The 20,622-nt window shown below is 24.6% G+C and overlaps 1 protein-coding gene across 1 annotated transcript in view; it reads left to right on the top strand.

Moving 5' to 3' along the window:
• LOC114132782 (scavenger receptor class B member 1-like) overlaps positions 1-18,961 on the top strand; it is a 40,656-nt gene extending 21,695 nt beyond the window's left edge. The window contains exons 3-11 of the mRNA XM_027998354.2: positions 7,351-7,442; positions 11,145-11,308; positions 13,438-13,579; positions 15,587-15,787; positions 16,101-16,338; positions 16,406-16,564; positions 17,976-18,094; positions 18,187-18,312; positions 18,550-18,961. Coding sequence (XP_027854155.1) covers positions 7,351-7,442; positions 11,145-11,308; positions 13,438-13,579; positions 15,587-15,787; positions 16,101-16,338; positions 16,406-16,564; positions 17,976-18,094; positions 18,187-18,312; positions 18,550-18,753 — 1,445 coding nt within the window. The 3' untranslated portion in view covers positions 18,754-18,961. The remainder of the gene's footprint in view (positions 1-7,350; positions 7,443-11,144; positions 11,309-13,437; positions 13,580-15,586; positions 15,788-16,100; positions 16,339-16,405; positions 16,565-17,975; positions 18,095-18,186; positions 18,313-18,549) is intronic.
• Positions 18,962-20,622: the final 1,661 nt, after the last annotated feature.

The following is a 20,622-nucleotide window of genomic DNA, read 5'->3' as shown; positions in this document are numbered from 1 at the left end:
AAATTGTAGTTATTTTTTTTTATCTTCACAGCTAAAGTTATTAAAGCGAGTAATGTTTTTTAAGATGGTTTCAACTTTGTTTTATCGACATGTAAGAATATTATAATAATATGGCTTATAAATATTGAAACAGTTAATCAAGAAAGAATCGATAACACAATTGTTATTAAACATCATATTTGCTGTATCATTTAGGAGTGCCAACATTATCATTAAGATAATTATATTTGACGCATTACTTAGAATTGCAAAAGTATTTTGAACCTAAATTACAACATATACAATCTTAGTCTTTACCACAATAGCTATCTTATCTATTTAATACGAGGGAAAGTCCTAATACATAATTGCGTCATAATAAATAATAGTATAATATTGATGTAAGTATTTATCATGTATACATTTCAGTTCTACAGACAAATTAATTTATCTGATCAAAACATAATTTGGAAATAGATATATATTTGGAAAATCGCTCAAATTTGCTTGCTATGGCATTGAATCATACACTTATTATTAATGTACGCATAAGAAAATCTGTATCCACTAAACATATGAATCTCTTAAAAAACAAATACTATAATATGATTCATCTGTTATTTATTAAAAAATTATATTTACGTACGAGTTTTTAGGTAAATAAAATCAATATCTTTTCAGGAAACAATTAATTTTTGTATATTTTTTATTTTGCGTGGGAACGATTTAAATTGTTATTTATTATTTATCAACTCATTAAAATCACAGAATGTACAAAAACAAAATATTATCCTGGTACATCTTCAGTCAAAACTACGCATAAAATAAATAAACAACAATTTAATATGATGTTCCTAAAATTTCCTCTCGTATTTTGGTTCAAAAATCGTGCTTACGTGAGATATCCCTATCGTATCTATTCGAAATTGTGTTTATTAATAACACAGTAATAGCATGTTATTAAACTTGTGATCATTACGATTGAAGGTGAGAATGAATGACCTTTAACTTTACAAACGACGAAATAATGATTAAAAAAATATTTTAACAATAACACCCACGCCAAAACGTGTGATTAATTAATGGCTCGTACAAAAACTTCCTTTAACACCGCCTTGGAACAGGAACTAGTTATTAACCAGGACACTTTAGGTACCTGTTAATGTCTAGAAATTAAATTGGAAATTAAATACGTCAATAGTCTTTTAAATATATTTTGTCTAAATTTCAAAATTTTTTACATTCATTTTAAGGTACAATACTTTCATCACTTTTGTTTATAAATAATTTATCAGTTCAAATATTTTTTTTTTCAAAAAATAATTACTTCTGTATAAATCTTTCATAGTATTATTATTATAGATATGTATCATAATAATAGCAGTAGGAAGTGTATTCGATTTTTAAATAAAAAAAATACTATCTGATAATAGATAAAATTAACGCTATGATTATAATAATGAGTAATAATTAAAGCGATGATATAAAGATATTATATATTAATTATTAATTTAATTAATTGATTTAATAACATAATACAACTTACTAATTTAAATTAATATTTATTACTTATTCTTAAATTAAATCATATGAGAAGGTACTTTCAACCATAATTTGCAAAAAGAACGAACCTGTTTAATGATCTACATGATTCATTAGAAATTATTGTCAATAATGAAAAAAATATTCAGTATACCCCCCTCCCCCTCTTCCACTACAATCAAACACTACGCAGCTAATATTTTAACGATTTTATACAATTACTAGTATTTTTTGTTCATCTCTTTTTGGAATACTCTATCAAGTTGGTCAACTGGTCAAGGGCACTTAACATATTATGCTATTTTTTTTTCATAAAACTCCGTTAAATTTCCATTTCACTAAGCAACTGGAAATTATTACATCATAACACTGCCGTTGACCCCGAGCATTACTTACCTATAATAGATTATTATTACAAGACACTGTAACTTGAAGTTCGATATAATCGAATATGTTTATAAACTTGACATAGTTTACAGAACTAAAACTAAATTTCAATTTATTATATTTTATGTATAATATATAAAAACACTATTGTCATAAAAATAATAAAAGCCTGTTTAAGCGTTAATTGTTAGGTATGTGTCTGTTAGAAAATAACCAATTGGTATTTAAAATAATGTACCTTACATATTTCGTGCTCTAATCGACTTACATGATAAGTAAATAAAAAATATTATCAATCAGTAACACATCATTTTTGTGTCATTTTTTTTGAAGTACAACACGTCGTACACTTTTTCTTTTGTTGACTTGTGAATAATTGTAACTTAAATACGCACCAATTCCTTGTTACCTGATAAAATATTGTTATTTAGTATATATTTTATAAACTTATTTTATACAGTTTGTTCATGTTATTTTTAAAACAGTTTAGACGTAAATTAACGTATAATAATCACAACACGATTAGACACCAAATGATTTATAAACAACATAGTACATATACTAATTATACATATTATCATAATTCATAAATATGATATTAAATGCAAAATGTATACATTTTAAAATTGGTCATATTCATAAGATAATATTATGATAATTGATAATTGACCATTATTGACTTGATTAAAAATTGTTAATATATTTTTTTATAAATATAGGTATATAAACAATATACTATTATGTTTGCTTTGTAAAAAGTTATAGTAGAACTTAATACAATTATAATTATTACTTTTATTATCACAATAAAATTGTAAATTGTGATATATCAATCATCTGTCCGTTACTATTTTACTGTTATTTCTCACGGTACACAGTTTAGATATGTAGTCAAACATTTATGTAGAATTTTACGAAATTTAAATTTCATGGATTCTTGTACACATTTTAACCTAGTTTCACAATATACATCAAAACTTTTTTTTTAATATGAATATAATATTATAATTTTTAATATTTAGTATGTTGTGTATGAATACATAAGTAATTTGCCACGCAATCGTATTAAGATTTTATCAAGTAAAAAAGGGAAAAGTGTGCAATCGTAATGTTCCATCACTCTTAATGATTGCATAGAAAGACTCCGCAGACCAAAGCTTCCATTCGAGTTAGAATTAATATTTAAAATTATATTTGTCGTTATATAAGACATTTTATTATTGATGGAAAATTATTCGAATGATAGCTGTTAATAATACCTAGTTATAAGGAGCCGGAGAAAGATATTTTTGGATTTTAGAATAATAATTTCAGATACCGAAAAGTGCAGCTTTTACTAATTATTACTATTTATTATAACATTCATAGAAAAACATATTAAGTATAATATACAATACACGTAGTACAGTGTCCTTTAATTACTGAGTTAAGCGTGTTTGCGTTTATCTATTCTAAACCGTGTAGGTATCATTCTATAAGAATAGTCTTTGTTCGTAACTTATTCAAAACTATTAGGTTTCACCATAATCCAATAATATTATATTGTGAATAGTTCAAAAGTTCAAAACATCATAAAATTATTCCAAGCCATCAGTATAATAATTGAAAACGTTTTCGTATACGATTATATAACTTTCGTGAAATCTATAATTTATAGACGACCCATTTCAATATTGTTATTATAATAGTCGACATTAAATTGATGAATCATTAGTATATAGCGGCCATCGGCTACAGGTTAACCATTAGCCCGGGTCTATGTAGGTATCGTATGAATAGGTAATACCTTGTAGGAGCGCCCATTATCCAACTCAATTGCAGGGAATTTTAAAATAGGAATCGTCTTGTGAAAAATAATTAAGAAACTTCGACGCAAATGTTAGCCCAAGGGCAAATCGCAGGCTGGATATAATTTTTTTTTTTATAATATTGCCTATAATATAAGTTATAATAATAATAGGTTCATACACATTACACATTTTAATTATACATTTTAAGACGTACGTTTTATGCGTTTGTAATGTTTATAATAATATCGTAGAAATGACGGACAGCGGATACTCACATAATATCTAATATCATAGATACTGAAAAAATTAAGACTTCTTTGAAAAAATAACTATTCTAATTCATTGATTTGAATTTTTTTTTTTTTTTTGTGAAAATAATTATTATATTAAAAATTCAATGTTACAAAATAATAGGTAGGTAATTTGTCCATTTAAAAGTCGTCTATAATTATATATATGTTTACTATCTTACTAGCCGTCCTATCATAAGGTATGCATTTTTTCCCGATACAAGAAACTTAACATTATTTATTTTTATTTTTTTATAAGCCTTAGAAAATTTTTACTTTAAGTATCGTGATTATTTTTATTATCAATTCTGGTTTTTAATATAGGTTTTTGTTGAAAAGTATAGGATGTATAGGTGTAACTAGAACCACATTTTTGGAGGCTTGTAACACTCGTATATTATTATTTATTTTTTTTTTTTTTATTAATCTGTACGAAAAATCCCTCTTTACCCCTACACGTTTGTATAAAATATACACTTAAAGTAAAAAGTTTTTATACATACAAATATTTTAATCAAAAAAATGTCTGCCTTCTAGATTATATATATTTCTAATTTAATACCTATCGTTATTCTTTTATAAGTTAATAACATTTCTTTTAGTATTGAGAATAATCAAAATTGAAAAATGTCTTATTGCAGCATACTAATTCTACCCAATTGATTGCATAATTCAAGAAAATTGTTGAGATTTATCGACAACACGTTAGGAAAATAATTTGACTCCTCTATCCATCAAATAATCATGTCCTAATATGTCATAGTTAAATATTATTTTATAAATTAATCATTAATTTTTTGATTTTTTGAGGAAATATGTTGTGCTATGTGCTGTTGATAAAATATTTTTTTTTTATATTTAACTGTAGTTTTTTGAAAAATTGTAGGTAATCATTGCAAAATAAAAGTGAATCTACTAGAAAATTAATTTATAAACCTAGTTTGACTTTTATACGGAATAATTTGTTTGGCACTGGCGTATAGTAATGAATTACTAAAAATAGAAATTGTTATTTATTTTTTTTACTTAGTTGATTCTAAATTAATTGGCCGTTCATAAAACTAAAGAGTTTTCGATTGAAAATATGGAGATATTAAGAACTAATATCTATAGTAAAATATGGCCTGAATTTATGCATTATGCTGCAATAGAAAAACTAAAAATAACTACAAAAACAAATTGAAATAAGCCATGAAATAGCTCGTTTATTATAAATAACGTTTTCCATTGATTGATTCGTATAGATAAGTATAGTTCATATTTTATTCATAAATTTAGAATTTTACATTATTCTTTTTAAAAATATTAACAAAAAAATGAAAATATAAAAAAAAGTTCGAATTTTCAAGTTAGAGATTGGAAAAGTATAGTATTATTTGATCAAGTTAAAGATAAATCTGATTTTAGATATTATTATAATGTAATAACAATATTATTAATTGTATTATCTTATTTTGGAGGATCGTAGAGAGTAGATCACCTTTAAAAATCGTGAATTAAAATTAAAAAAACCCGAATGCCTATACCTACTTATTTTAAAAACAATAAATTTAAATAAACGTACAATAATCGTATGTAATTATGTAAATTATTTTGTTTTATAAAATAATGTTACTTGTACATTTAACGAAATAAATTATTATTAAACTCGTTTTAGTAGCAAAATAATACGATAAATCTAAAAACAAAAGTGTATAAATATATTAACTGACTTACACTTTTGTATAGGTGTGTGATGTAATAAAAAAATTGTTAATTCAAGTAATTTTAAACTATGATTTGATTTGATTTTTAATTGCCTACGTAATATTTACATATAAATATAATAGTTTATAAATTAATAAGTACGTAATACTGAGATAAATAAGATAACATAAAACTTTATTTTTGTAACATGACGAAGTAATATAATTGATAGAAGATGTCATCATTCATTGATAAATAGCATAACTTCAAAAGATTAATTACAAACATGTTTCATTAAAATTGTTCTAATGCACATATATTAATTTACTTTGTTATAATTTACATAATGTAATGATTAATGTTACATAATAGTATATCTATTGAAGACGAGGTATCAGCAAATCAAATCTTGATAACACGGAATACGTGCAATTCTTTTTTTTTTTTTTTGTTATTGAATAATAATTACAACTGAATGTCAATATATTTAAACATTTTTATTTAAACAAAAGAATATTTATATACAATATGTAAATTTGACAGCAAAATATAACAACAATATAAATAACGTGAGAAAGAAGGCCCACTAGCATGGAAACTCTTATGTCAATCCTGTGAATATTATACGAGTAGGTACATAAAAAGGTACAATAAGTTGTTTTGATAATGCTTAAATAATCTACGTAAATATAAAATTGAGAAACACTTAAAAGTGCCACACGATTCTCGTTAAAAGTTCCTTTTAACTATCTATAATAATAAATAATTAAAATCAACTCGAAATTGTCAATAATACAATTTTTTTTATTCCATTTAAACTTGAAAGTTCCGAGTGACCAAATGCGAAGTATTATAATTTGAATACTTCAACTGTAAAATATTTAATTTAAAGCTATATACATAAATATTGCTCAGGAAATATTGCATAAAAATTAGCTTATATTATATAGAATATGTTTTTTTTTATATAAATATCAAAAATGATATTAAAATATTCATTTTTATATATAAACTTAAAACGTATCATGTATTTCTATTTAATTCTCAATTTTAAAAATTAATATAGAAATATGTAACTTGTATAACATTTAACTTACACGTGTGAAGTTCAATAAAATATATTAACTTCAAAGGTAACCATAATAGAGAATTATGAAGTCAAAACTTTAAAAATCGTATCATTCAAGTACTTAGACATAGAATATATTTCTTGAAAATGCACAATGTAACAACATTTTTCATCATTAATTAAATAACTAAACATATACATAATTTCTTGTCGTATTAAGATATATTTAATTGAATTAATGTTAACCAGATAATAATGATTATGTATAGGTAAAATTAATTTATTTGCTATATTTACTCGATGTGTTCAATTTGCATTTAATTATTTATATTCATTATTTGAAGACTATTATAGTGACTTTTATTTGACTTCATGAAGTATCTGCTTATTGTTACATTTCAAAGAAAATCATACAAGCTTTTTTAGTTAGAGTCTTAGAGAAGACAATAATATTATTGTTAATATTATTTATTGGTTATACACATAATTCTTTTTCAAATGCAACCACACATACCTTAAAACAAATGTCAATGACTTTTATTGTAGTTTAAACGAAACACGTCATGTTTTCATTTTACTAATATTAAAATATTTGTTTTATTTTCAGGAAACTCATTCTACATATTCTCAGCATTAGTATTATTCCTCGTGGGCAGTATAACAATAGTATACACACCATTTAACATATTAATGAATGAGGTAAGTACTTATTAGTTATTTTGTAATCTTTTAGAATAGTAGATAAATACATATATTACCTGTATAGTCATGTAACAATGTTTACAATGTAGACACTAATTGTAAACATCCCATACCAAAATATTAATATATTGCTTACGGAAAAAAAGTGAAATATTAACTTAAACAGTATTTGGTTGAACAATATTGATTTTTGCACTAAATACTATCGACGTCTCGATAAATGTAAAATTTTTAACGACACCGTGTTTGTATTTTAAAGAAAATAAATTACTAATTTACAGGTTATTTTGGAAGGTTATTATTATTATTTTTTTTATTTACATAAATGCAAATACGACATTTATGGAAAAAGCTATAATTCGTCATATATGGTGTATAGATATTTATAGTGAGCACCTACAACTGTCGTTGAAATAATAATAAACTTTAAAAAATATACCAATACAACCTAACAAGGTTTCAAGAGACTATTTTCTTTTACAACAATACAGCAACACATATATAATTATCATAAAAATTTTAAATCCTCAAACTTAGTTAAATTTAAAGAATTTTAGATGTCATTACTTAAATAACATTTTTAGCACTGCAGAGAAGCTATAATAACTAATACAATTATGGATTTCAGATATTTAAAAAATACATTTTAAAGAAAATTTATGATTTATGTTTATAAATATTATAGGTGAGCCATTTAGTGGAATATTTTTTTATTTTATGGAAAACACAAATTAACTGAAACCTAAAACGTAATATTAAAAATTTGATAAGGTATTTTATAACTTTCCAGTCACTGACTATAAAATATAATTATAGGATTAAAAACAATGAGATCGAAGCTTACCAAAACAAAAAATTGTCTAAAAAAAAATACAAATTCATAGTTAAGAAAATAAAATTTCTAGTAATTTTTACATAATAAATTAAAATAATATCTCTCACTTATTAATTATGTGCTCCGCTAGTATTTCTTCCGCGGATCGTATATTTATATCTGAGGTTTTGGCGTACCATGCATTAATTAAGTAGCGTGCTTTTTTTAGGAACACCACAATTTACAATATTTTCTTGTTATACGATCTTCGGACAACCATTTTCACTATTTTAATGGACACGCATTAATTTAATATTCGAAGAGTACGCCCATATATATGAGATTAGAGACGTGTAGGATCTTAATCAGTTTGATGTTTATATTATTTACTATATATACATTTGTGTCTTGTGTGTGTGTGTGTGTGTGTGTGTATGTATATATAAACCCGATCGCTATATAGTATATTATAGTCGTTCTATACGAAAATCCGACTCAGCTGGTGTCCACTTGATGCAGCAGACAGCGTGGCGTGTTCAAAATAAATTGCATGCACTACAACGCGATGCACGTCCTGTGTGAATCACACCGTAATAAAATATTCATTTATATAAAGTTACGACAGTCGATAAAGCTTAAGACATGTTAACAGCCCACTGATAGTCCATCGAAGATGTCTTGAATACATCAAAGTAACCGAATATTTTTCTTTTCTATTATATACGAATATCTATACATATAATATGCATATATTTTTCATCTAAAGAAAACCTGTATTGCCCACCGGTGTCTTGTTAATTCAGTATTACTATTAAAATACTACTATACCACCACCAATACTATATTACCTTTTACTACTCTATATTGTATATACTACTTATACGACTACTACGACTCTAACTCCAGCTATATTGGATCGACTAAACTGGAATAATACTATTCAGCCGTTATAATATTATATATACCTATGTCCCATGTATTACCTATACTATTGTGCAACTTATTATAATGATAATCATATTATACGTACAGACATGGTCACGTTTAGTTCGTTTAGCGAGGTGCATATATAGTACCTATATGTGTCTTGTTAAATTTGATTTGATATGATTTTTTTTTTTATTGTTTTTGAATATTATTGGTGTAAAAAATAAACATATTACCTATATAATATGTATATAATATGTTTTACTATACGTCTTACGTCTGTCAATAAACCATTATAGTCAATGATAAAATGGACGTCTTAATATATATTTATTATAAGACAATACGAAATATAAATTCACGCAGTTAACAACGTACAACAATCATTTGTTCATCGTGTTGTTATTTATCACGTAATATATTATATTAAATTAAACTAAACAACATTTTTTTTTTTGTGTTGCATAAATAATTTTCCGCAGTTTTAGGTCCGTACTTTATAATAACAATATATTATTATACCGCATATTACGGTCTATAATACGCATACTGAAAGTCAACGAACTTGCCAAACTACATTAAAATACATTTTGTGTTAAACTTCACTATAATAACTACTCGTAATTCACTCGTACAAATAATTCCATTCATTCATCAGTTTATCCTGTAGGAATAAAAAATATTAGGTAGCTAGAATTGACATTTTAAAAGGACATTTATGCAAAAATCATATTTTAAAGTTTATTCTAAAATCGATTCTATCTCGTGCTACCCTAAGTCATTAGATCAAAAAACAAAATGTTAAATTATTATAATTATTTTTTTATTTTTTTTTAAATTTAATTTACTACTTTAAATAATTAAAAATGTTAGTAGTAATCTTTACAAAAAACACATTAAATTATTTACAAAATAATTGCTATAACTGTATGGTAAAAATTCGTCTTTTATACGCCATAAATAACTGAAATTAGTATGATTATAGTTGTACTTACATGTATCCATAGATAATTTTCAAATCAAAATATAGCGATCAGTATTAAATAATATGTATAGTAATTTAGTAACTATAAACTATAAACTATGTAAAATTAAATACATTTTTAAGACTACCTATTTATAGTGTTACACTGCATACTAAGAGTACTTACCTACTTGTTAGATTCGAAAACAATAAAAATTTAAATTGTTTTAATTATAATTAATATCAGTTAAGCAATTATTATATTATAGGTATTAAATTAATAATTATCATTGCAGCTAGAATAAACGCACTTTCATGAATTTTACTGTGAAACTATTAAATATTCTTCAATATACTAAAACTTTTCAAACATATGGAAAAATACATAATATATGTACAAAAATGAAAAAACCAACATTTTTTTCTTTTTATAATTATTTAAAGTAATCCTTGATAACAGTAACTTATGTATTGAAAGAAATCTTTAAATAAGTATATATTTACTAGAGTTTGTTGAGTGAATTATTAGAAATAATGGATTAAATGGTGTCAAAAAATGAGTTGGTGTCCTAATTAGCAATTAGGTCAATGATTCTAGAAGTTTTAAGATTCCTCTGCTCTATTATAAAAAAAGTTTTGATATTTATATAATTATATGAATCTCTCCTGCAAGACCTACATATTTCTTTAAACCACAATAATTTTTATAACGATTTAATGATCGTTACTTAACTATAAGATAAATGTTTTCAATTATATATTGTGATAATTTATTTTGAAAAAAAGAGCATAATACGATAAGTGATAACTCTTGTACTTAACATATTAATGGTAGCTACAAAGAAACTATTGTTTTCACAGTTTAGTTTTAATTTGTGCTTTTATTTAGGTTCACTATTTTTTTTATCATAATATTGATATATTATTAATATTTTTACTGTTAGTATACAGTCAATAGTCTATTGTATTTTATTTTGTATTTTTGATTTCTTAGAGACTGAAAATGGTTCGTGGTCTGCCAGCATATGAATGGTGGAAGAATCCTCCTGATGAAGTTTTGCTTAGAGTGTACCTATTTAATGTAACAAACAGTGAACGATTTGAAAACGGAATCGATAGTAAACTGGAGCTAAACGAAATCGGCCCGATAGTATTCAGGTAAGCAATAATATCTATAGGAAAATTATTCAATTTAACGATTAGTAACAAATATAACATTTATATATATTATATTATAAATTTGTTTTTAAATCAAGAAAAAAATTAATTTGTAATTTTCAAAAAAAGCAATGATTGTTTCAATAATATCGTATTGATACGTCTTATAATATGTATGACGCCAAATAAAAACTTAACGATTCTCGGCTTATATTTAAAATTGAATCATTTAAATGAAACCAATCAAAGAAAATTGAATAAGTATGATATTGTGATAACATTTAAAAATCTTGTCATTAATAAGTGTGGTCTTACGATATTATAGTTGAATTACGCATCGTCAAATAAATTAATACCTATATTTATTGTTTCTTAGACTTCAATATGTATTTCTTATTATTTTAATTGATTCTCAAAAATAACAAACAGACAATCAGACGATTAAAATAATTGTTAATCAATAAATCATGCTGTTATACTAGTAATAAAGAATTAATTTTACGACTGCAAACCATTGTGGTGTAGTGCACTGACCAGTGACCACTTAACAAATTAATTAACTTACATATCTTTCGGGCATCTAATAGATTTGTTTGTCTAGCTGTCTAATAGCATTTTAACAATATGGAATTAATAATTTACCTACACATTGTAACATCAATATGCAATAGATGAGTAGTTAGAATATCAGAATTAATGATACATAGTATGTACCGACAATTTATAAAACAAATAACAATTGATAGTAAAACAAAAGTTAAGACTATACGAACGCTTGAGTCGTAACGTTTCACCTACGAAAACAATGCAGTGGTAAAATTCAAAGTCAAATAGACATAATATATTGGTGCAGCTATACAGGTATGTTTATTGGCAGTATTAGGTAGGTAATTGTACCTACATACTGTCATTGAACGTATTTAGTACACAATAAATATAATGAATATATTTACCTATATAATCTACGAGTATATTGTATATATATGCATTAATATTTATATTCATCATGGGTTTGAAAACAAATAAAATGTTGAACGTAAACTCAATATTTCTTTTGAACAGTTTTATTTTTTATTTATAGTCTTGAAGCCCTTGAACAATGTTAAAAATATATACCCATCCATGTATAGACAAACAAATAACAATACCTGTATCTACATTTGACATAACGAATTTTTTTTAACTATAAAACAGTTTTTAAACAATATACTACTATTATTAGGACGTAGTTGAGATATTTTTAGGTTTTATTTATATTTATTATCAATTTTATATTTATCGAGATCTATAAGTAAACAGTAGTTGTATATGTATAAATAATTATTTATTCTGTCATATCTATACCTACACTAAATACTTCCGCTGTGCAAAATAAAACACACACAGTTAAACGCTTTTTACTGTTTTGTTTTACAGTGATTACATCACACTATCACCAATCAGTTAGGAAATGACATAGGTAGTTTTCTTCCTTTATTATGAATTTTTATCATTTTCTAATAATTAACATTTCCGGTAACACACATACACATTTGTACAGTATAAAATAAAAAATAGAACACACTCGTATAGTCGTATATTTACGACTACTAGTATATTTTAAAATGAAGAATACAACTTTGCGTAGTATAAGGTTATATGTGTATTTTCATATGCTAGGGTATAAAAAATATATACGTACGATATAATGTTAGTTATAGTAACAGATTTATAAACTATTTTTTTAGTTACACTAATAAATAATAATATACATGGGATACAACAAATATTTAATTAATTTAAACCATTCTTTTCGAAATAAATTACTTCGCAGTTATTTATTTAATTTTTTAAACGTCAACGGCCAAGTCCTGTGTACGCAATTTCATATAATTACGAACAATATAATCATCTATCTTTACAATAATAACAATTGTTTAAATTGTCGATGCGTTAGTTAGATAAGTGTCGAAGTGAAATATTTTGATTTCCGATAAGTGTTAACACTATTATATAATCTTGCGTGTGCTTATAACGTGTACCTACGTGTAACCGTTAAATGAATATTCCTATCTAAAAATGATTTGTTGCTAATTCATTATTTATACACTGACGTTTACAGGATATTTTTTTATGTGATTTGCTTCCAGAGAATTATTACGACACAGCGATGTTAGATTCAACGACAACGGTACAATGACTTATGTGGCCACGAGAACGGCCGTGTTCTTGCCAGAAATGACAAATATCAGCTTGGACGCTAATTTAATACTACCCAACTTTGCCGCGTTGGTACGTAATGAAAATATGAAAAACTGATTATGTGTAGAGTATTAATATTATTGTAATAGCGGTAAACATAGTTGTTCACATCGAATATTACAGTCAATTATAATTACATAGGTTATAAACTGCGAAGCTTTCTATAATCATTAACCATCATTCAACGCTGTTTTCAGAACAAATACAAAAAAAATTCTTTTAAATTAATTATTAAATAATATCACAATTTATGTTAATTCGAAATAATGATTGTAATAATATGTTACACAAAATGAATCAAATTAAATCATCAGTTACGAGGTTTAATATAAATACTATATTATTATTATTATTATTATTATTGTCTGTTTAGAGGTTACAGACTTACAATTTAAAATTGAATACTATTACAAGAGTATCAGTTTCCTATTAATGTACCTATGGGTGGCCTACATTAAAATATAGATAAAATAGATTTATTTTTGATAATTGATAATAAATAAAATTTAATACTCATATTTTTTTCTTCTATATTTTTAAAAATGCTTAGTTATTGTACCTATTTCAATATAAAAATTTATTATTATTTTTTTAATATTTTTAATTAATTTAATTATTTTAACATAATATCATTGATTATATTATATAGTACTATGTATAGTCAATGATAATATGTTCGTGTTTTTACAATATATTTCAAATTAATTAATTAATTTAAAAATAAAAATAAAATAATAGTAATAAATACTTTTTTTTCGTAATTTAATTTCTTTCTAAATTTTTTTAGTGTAAAAACATTTTTTTCCTCAAAAATATTAAATATTTTAATAATCAATAATACGAGTAGTATTAGATGTAAAACATCAGTGATTTGAAAAATTATATTATAGATAATTTTTAACTTAGTATTCTATTTCGAAATTACTAGAACCTTGGATCTTCGAGCCAATAATATTTTTCTGTAGAAAACCTTAATGAGTCATAATTTTAATTTTAGAGAAAAATCTTAGCACATTTTGATTTATTCTAAAATGCAATGTTCATATTAGTATTACAACGATGATTTTATCTATACATTTTTTTTTAATTAATATGAATAATGGATTTTATAAACAAAGTTTAAATGATTTGTATTTTTTTTTTAAGATTATAAATATATACACACAGAAAATTTTTTTGTGTTAGGTACCTACTTAATCTAATTTAATACGATTAGTCATTTAACATTAAATACATGTGTTACATAATTTTAATTATTTTTCAGACAAACATAACTGTTTCTATATTGTTATCTGAAAATTGTAACTGTATAATAAATATAATATTTTAATAACATTTATCGTTTTTGAAAAATAGGTATGAAATAATTATTCAATAAATAATTTCCTTATAATATTTCATTGGTTATTTAATACTTTTAAAAACTAAGTATTCAAAAAAAATTTTAACATGATAAAGTGAATAATATTTATAACTCATAACTAGCGCTCGGAAGTTGATGATCTAAAAAATAATAAAAAATGACCTAAAAGAAAAGCATAAACTACATAAAAATGATAAAAATGTCCTTAAATAAGGAAATAAAAAAATTACAAATATTTGTTTGTCGTCATTTCCAAGTTTTAAGTTATCGGCACAATGGTCGACAAGAAACGATAAGAAGTAAACTAGTGTGAAATCAGTTAAAAATAACTAAAAATGTGGGAAAATGACTTAAAAAGCAATAAACTACAATAAATGCAAAAAAATGCAAAATAATAATTAGTTATTCAGATTCACATGCTAATGAAACAGATTTGTGGCCAGGAGAGCATCGTCTAAAAAGTTCCAAAAATAAATGCAAAATGCATCAATTTCTGAGCCCTACTCATAACAATCATAACTCATAAGGGTAGTTGATTTACAATTACTTAATATAATATAATTTTGTATTTAAATTATTAAATAAACAAAAAAATAATGTTTATTTTACCTATATTATTAACTACTACATAATTACCGTATATTCATTTTTTTAAATTTTTTTTATTTACACAGGGGATGGCATCATATTTATGGGATGCTTCTTATTTTACTAAGTATGGTTTCAAATTAATGATGGACATGATGGATACCAAAATGTTTATCAAGACATCTATTAATGATTGTTTATGGAATTTAACTGATCCGTTAGTCCAAAAAGCAAAAACCATGATGCCTGGTTTAGTTCCTGAAGAGAATATGGGTATATTATACCAGGTAATTAATACATCAACATGTTTTATTAATATTTTCAAAAAACAAAAATAAATAATGCATTCAATAGATGATAATATGTATATTATATAATAGAATGATATACCCTAATGTATGTTTGATAATTAAATTCGTAGTACATGAATAATAATTACAATAAAAGCGTAAAATATATGTGTTCAAACGTTTAAAATTTTTTTATAATAGCCAGTAGATACTTATTCTTATTTTTAATTTTAGTATAATCTTTGTATAATAAGTTAGTTGTTAGGGTGTCAGAAACTAAACTTCTAAACCTAATCTTAAATGTTTTTAGATTTATAACAAATTTACGGATGAAGTTACCGTCTTCATGGGTCCGGAAAACGGGCGAAGGTTTTTCACAGTAGATAAGTACCATGGTAAATCCAACCTTGGAATTTGGGAGGATCCAAAGTGTGATAGTGTACAGGGTTCTTCTGAAGGCGTTACGTACCATCAGTTTGTATCAAAAAATGACACATTGAAGTACTTGAGAAAAACCATGTGTCGAGTGACACCGTTAAAATATAAGAGTACGTGCTGAAAATTTGAATACATTTACTTTTAATCAATAGTTTTAATATTAATACTTTTTTTTAGATGAGGTGGCCAAATCGGGCATGACGATGTACAAGTTTATTCTCCCAAATAATGTCTTTTCTCATCCACAAACCGATCCAAGCCTAGAAGACTGTTTTCATAATCCAAAATCAACTCCTCTTCTTTCTGGGCTCTCAGACGTATCACCGTGTTATTATGGTATGAAATTTAAATTTAAAAAAATTATATAAAAATTAAACAAAAAATAATCGTATTATCTTCTCATATTCAATTTAACATTAAATGTACAAAATATTTATCAAATCATTTGTTGGTAGTCATGTTTATAAGCCATATTTTCACAACGCAGCTTGTTTTAGATCTGAATAAGTAAGTTACAACTATAAGCCCATTCCCTAGAGTGAAATAGTGAATGAATTCACCCATCCGGGACTTCAAAATATTATTCATGGTTTAATTTCGACATAAAACTTCTCATTAAATGAATCATAACGTCATGCAAGCCTTAACAATACATTTTTGATTATTATATGTTGTCATATCAACAGAGAAAAAAATAGTTATATATTAATTTAAATTTGAATATTAAGAGTATATTTTAACTAGTATACATTATGAAACGCGATACTGATTACAATAAACAATAATTATAATTTGTATAAATATTCCATCTTACGGATTTTCATCATATCATTATACAGGCACCTATAGTATATGCGATTTTACTGGCTTTCATTTTTAGCACACTGCATACTAATTACATATATTAATCAATAAGCGTGGATAATAGTGTTTAGTTGAAAGACGTAAAATTAAAAATTATAAACTTTGACACTGTAACGTTATTTGCAAGGGTATAGTATCGAATTAGGTATTATTTTTTATTTGACAAATGATTTTAACGATATGTCACAATAATTGACATTTATCTTTTTCTAAGCATTATTATTGCTGATTTACATTGCATTATGTAATATCGTCATGATTTCAAAAGGGTGAGTAAATTTTAAAATAATCATACCATATATATTGTATACATTGATCAATTTCTCTTTTTCAAACACATTTGTTATTTAAATATAAACAGTATAATGTTCACAGTTATTTTAACTATCAAAATATATACATACTATTTAAGTAAGTATATTATGTTTATTAAAAATAAAATTGATAGCATAGGGAAAAATTGAAATTAAAGCTATTTTTTTGTAATAGAAACTATAGTGAGAATAAATTGATGTACTTTAATTAAAATTTTTAATTTAATTGTTTCATTTTATAATATTCCAGAAAACAATATATTACTAAGTTCATAAAAATATGAATGCATATTGCATATTATTTACATTGTTACGTTTATAAATCAATTAAACTGTTTGTAGGAATTTTGAATTATTTTTTATTAAACCTAATTCCATCTAGCTTTAAATTAAACAATACTGACTTTGCAAATAATTTTATAAATCAAAATACAATTATACATATAGACTAATATTATCCAAATGATAAAATATAGTTACAATAAAATCACTAAAAATACGATTAAATTATACTCAAAAACCACAAATACTTGTTTAAAAAAATATGGAATCGTTATTTTATTTTGCAGATTTCCCTATTGCAGCTTCATTTCCTCATTTCCTCAATGGTGATAAAGCACTACTGAAATCAATAACGGGACTAAAACCTAATGAAGAAAACCATGGCTCGTATTTAATTGTCGAACCAGTATGTATCTAACATTTAGACTTAATAATTTTTTTTTGTATTTATATCATGACTTAGATCTAAATACAAAATAAATTTAAAATCTAAAATAGTTAACAGGAGTTCCAGTCGAAAGTAGAGCTCGTAGCCAAAGTAATCTAGTCATGCATCCCACTAGTGGATTTTCAAACATCGATAAATTCAGCAATATGACAATACCAATGTTTTGGGCTGAATATGTAAGTAATCTAATGTAATTAATAATTATTTAACAGTAGCATAAGTTGTGTGCTTTAAAATAACACATAAATGTACAGTCGAACCTCAATAACTCGAAAAACATTTTAATTAGTACCTATTCACTATTAGATGTACAGTAAATAGTAATAAGAAATGTTTATAAAAATGTTATCAATTTATTATTATAATAATATAAATGTATAAAATTCATAAAAATAAAAATTATTATTTTTCAGAATCAAGTGGGTTTACCTTGGTACATTACTACTCTGATGTATTTTACTGTTATCGTTTTGCCGTACACGCAATCGATCGGGAGCATCCTCATGATGATAGCCGGTTTGGCAATGATCGGAAAATCAATATTTGATGCAATATTTGGTTATAAAAAACCACTCTACTCATATAGTTCTTTGGATCTCTTGCCGTCAATTAGTTAATACGTTTTGTAGACACCTGTCCTATCAACAAAGACAATATCAAAATTTTATTTTTATATAATTTATTTATACACATAGCTTTAAGTATTTAAACTTTATTTCTTATCATTTTATGTTCATCGTATTTTGTCAACCGTGTTTACTCATAAATATGTTCTGACAATTTGTTATACCTAATAAAAATCATCTTTTTTCACCACATAAATAATATCGTAGTATTAAACAATAATTTTATTATACAGGTACTGCGGTACCTATATTAACTATTAAGCAATACATACATAATTTCAAAAAAATATATATAGTAATAGTGCATCATAAAACATTATGTATTAAAATTAAACAACAATTTTGGCGAGAGTTAATTACAATTGTTTCGTCTGTTTATAATGATGTCTGATTTGAGGTAAGTAACTTAGATACCTACCTAAAATAATGTTTCTCGTTTCTGTTAATTATGATAATGCTTTCTAAACAGAGGTGAATCTAAAACTAAAATTGGGGGGGTTATATTTTCGAAAGCACTAAAAGATAAAACACAATTAAGAAGTTATGAAAATTAATTGTCAATTATAATTAGAACTTTATAAGTTATTGATATTTTTAAATTAAATGACAAAGTTTAAATTCCATTGTTTTGTTTTCTAAATCTGAAAATAAAATCAACATATACGACAATATTTTTATGAATATTAAGCAAAGCGATATTAGTGAGGCGTTCCTTTCCTTTGTTTGAACTAAGCCACATCATAAGGCACTTGATAGTAGAGAATGATTCCACTAAAGCTACACTTGCAGGAAGTGTAGCGAGTATTTGTAAGAGAAAAATTGAGCATTAATCTGTATCACAGCGTTCTATTACCTATGATAGGAACTCGGGTACTTCATTACCAATTTCTACTTCTCGTTTACATTTTATAATCCAAAACTGAAATTCCGACATAACCGTAAATAAATAAGGCCTATGTAGAAGTTAATTGTAATTTTTAACAACTTCCCGTACGACTACCAAATAAACTTCTAAGTACACAGTTTTTGGTAAAAAGACACTCAAATTAAATAATAACAGCACCTCTGAAAAATTTATTATTAAATATTATATATTTATTTATATATTTTATATTTTTAAGGATTTAATCTTGATATTTGGGGGAAGGGATTCACGACCCCCTTCCCCCACATGACTCCTCTGAATCTACATATTATTCTAAAGATTAGATACTGCAATTTCTAATCTCTCTTGATAAACGGTCACCTATAGGCTATAATTATTAATTTACTGCTAGAACATTGTTGGAAGCAAATAAACCAGATAATTATAGATAATCTATTTTATTTAATATAAGTCTGATCAACCAAAAGTAAGGACTAGAACATACAATAATACGATACTGATCTCAGATCTGTAGTTATTAGTCTATAAGAAATGGAATAGTTAATAATATATTATATATGTCTAGTTGGATGCTTCAGTAAAAAGCTTGAGAATGAAATCCCAGATTCCTATTAAATTATATTTAAACTACTTTAAAAATATTTAAAGTACATGGGGACAATATTTTTATAAGTCAAAAAAATTCTAATTTGAACGAAACTAGATATTTCAATGAAAAATAACAATTTTAGTTATTATATTGTAATTCAACAAATATTAATCGTTAAAACTTGATATTTTTCGTCACTTCATTTATCACTATTTTATCTACGCGATGCAATTTGAATATATTTAGACTAATTTCTAATTATTTATAACACGAATCTATTAACATCGTTCTACGTTATTTACGATACTGACTTATATAATTTAAATTAATATATTAATAACAGTAATATTAGGTATATTAATAAAGTTATTGTTTAAATAGTAAT

This window comes from Aphis gossypii, chromosome X (genome assembly GCF_020184175.1).
Source record: "Aphis gossypii isolate Hap1 chromosome X, ASM2018417v2, whole genome shotgun sequence".
In the NCBI taxonomy this organism is placed as follows: Eukaryota; Metazoa; Arthropoda; class Insecta; order Hemiptera; family Aphididae; genus Aphis; species Aphis gossypii.
The sequence above is the reverse complement of the archived record's forward strand: the minus strand, read 5'-3'. Positions and strand labels throughout refer to the sequence as shown.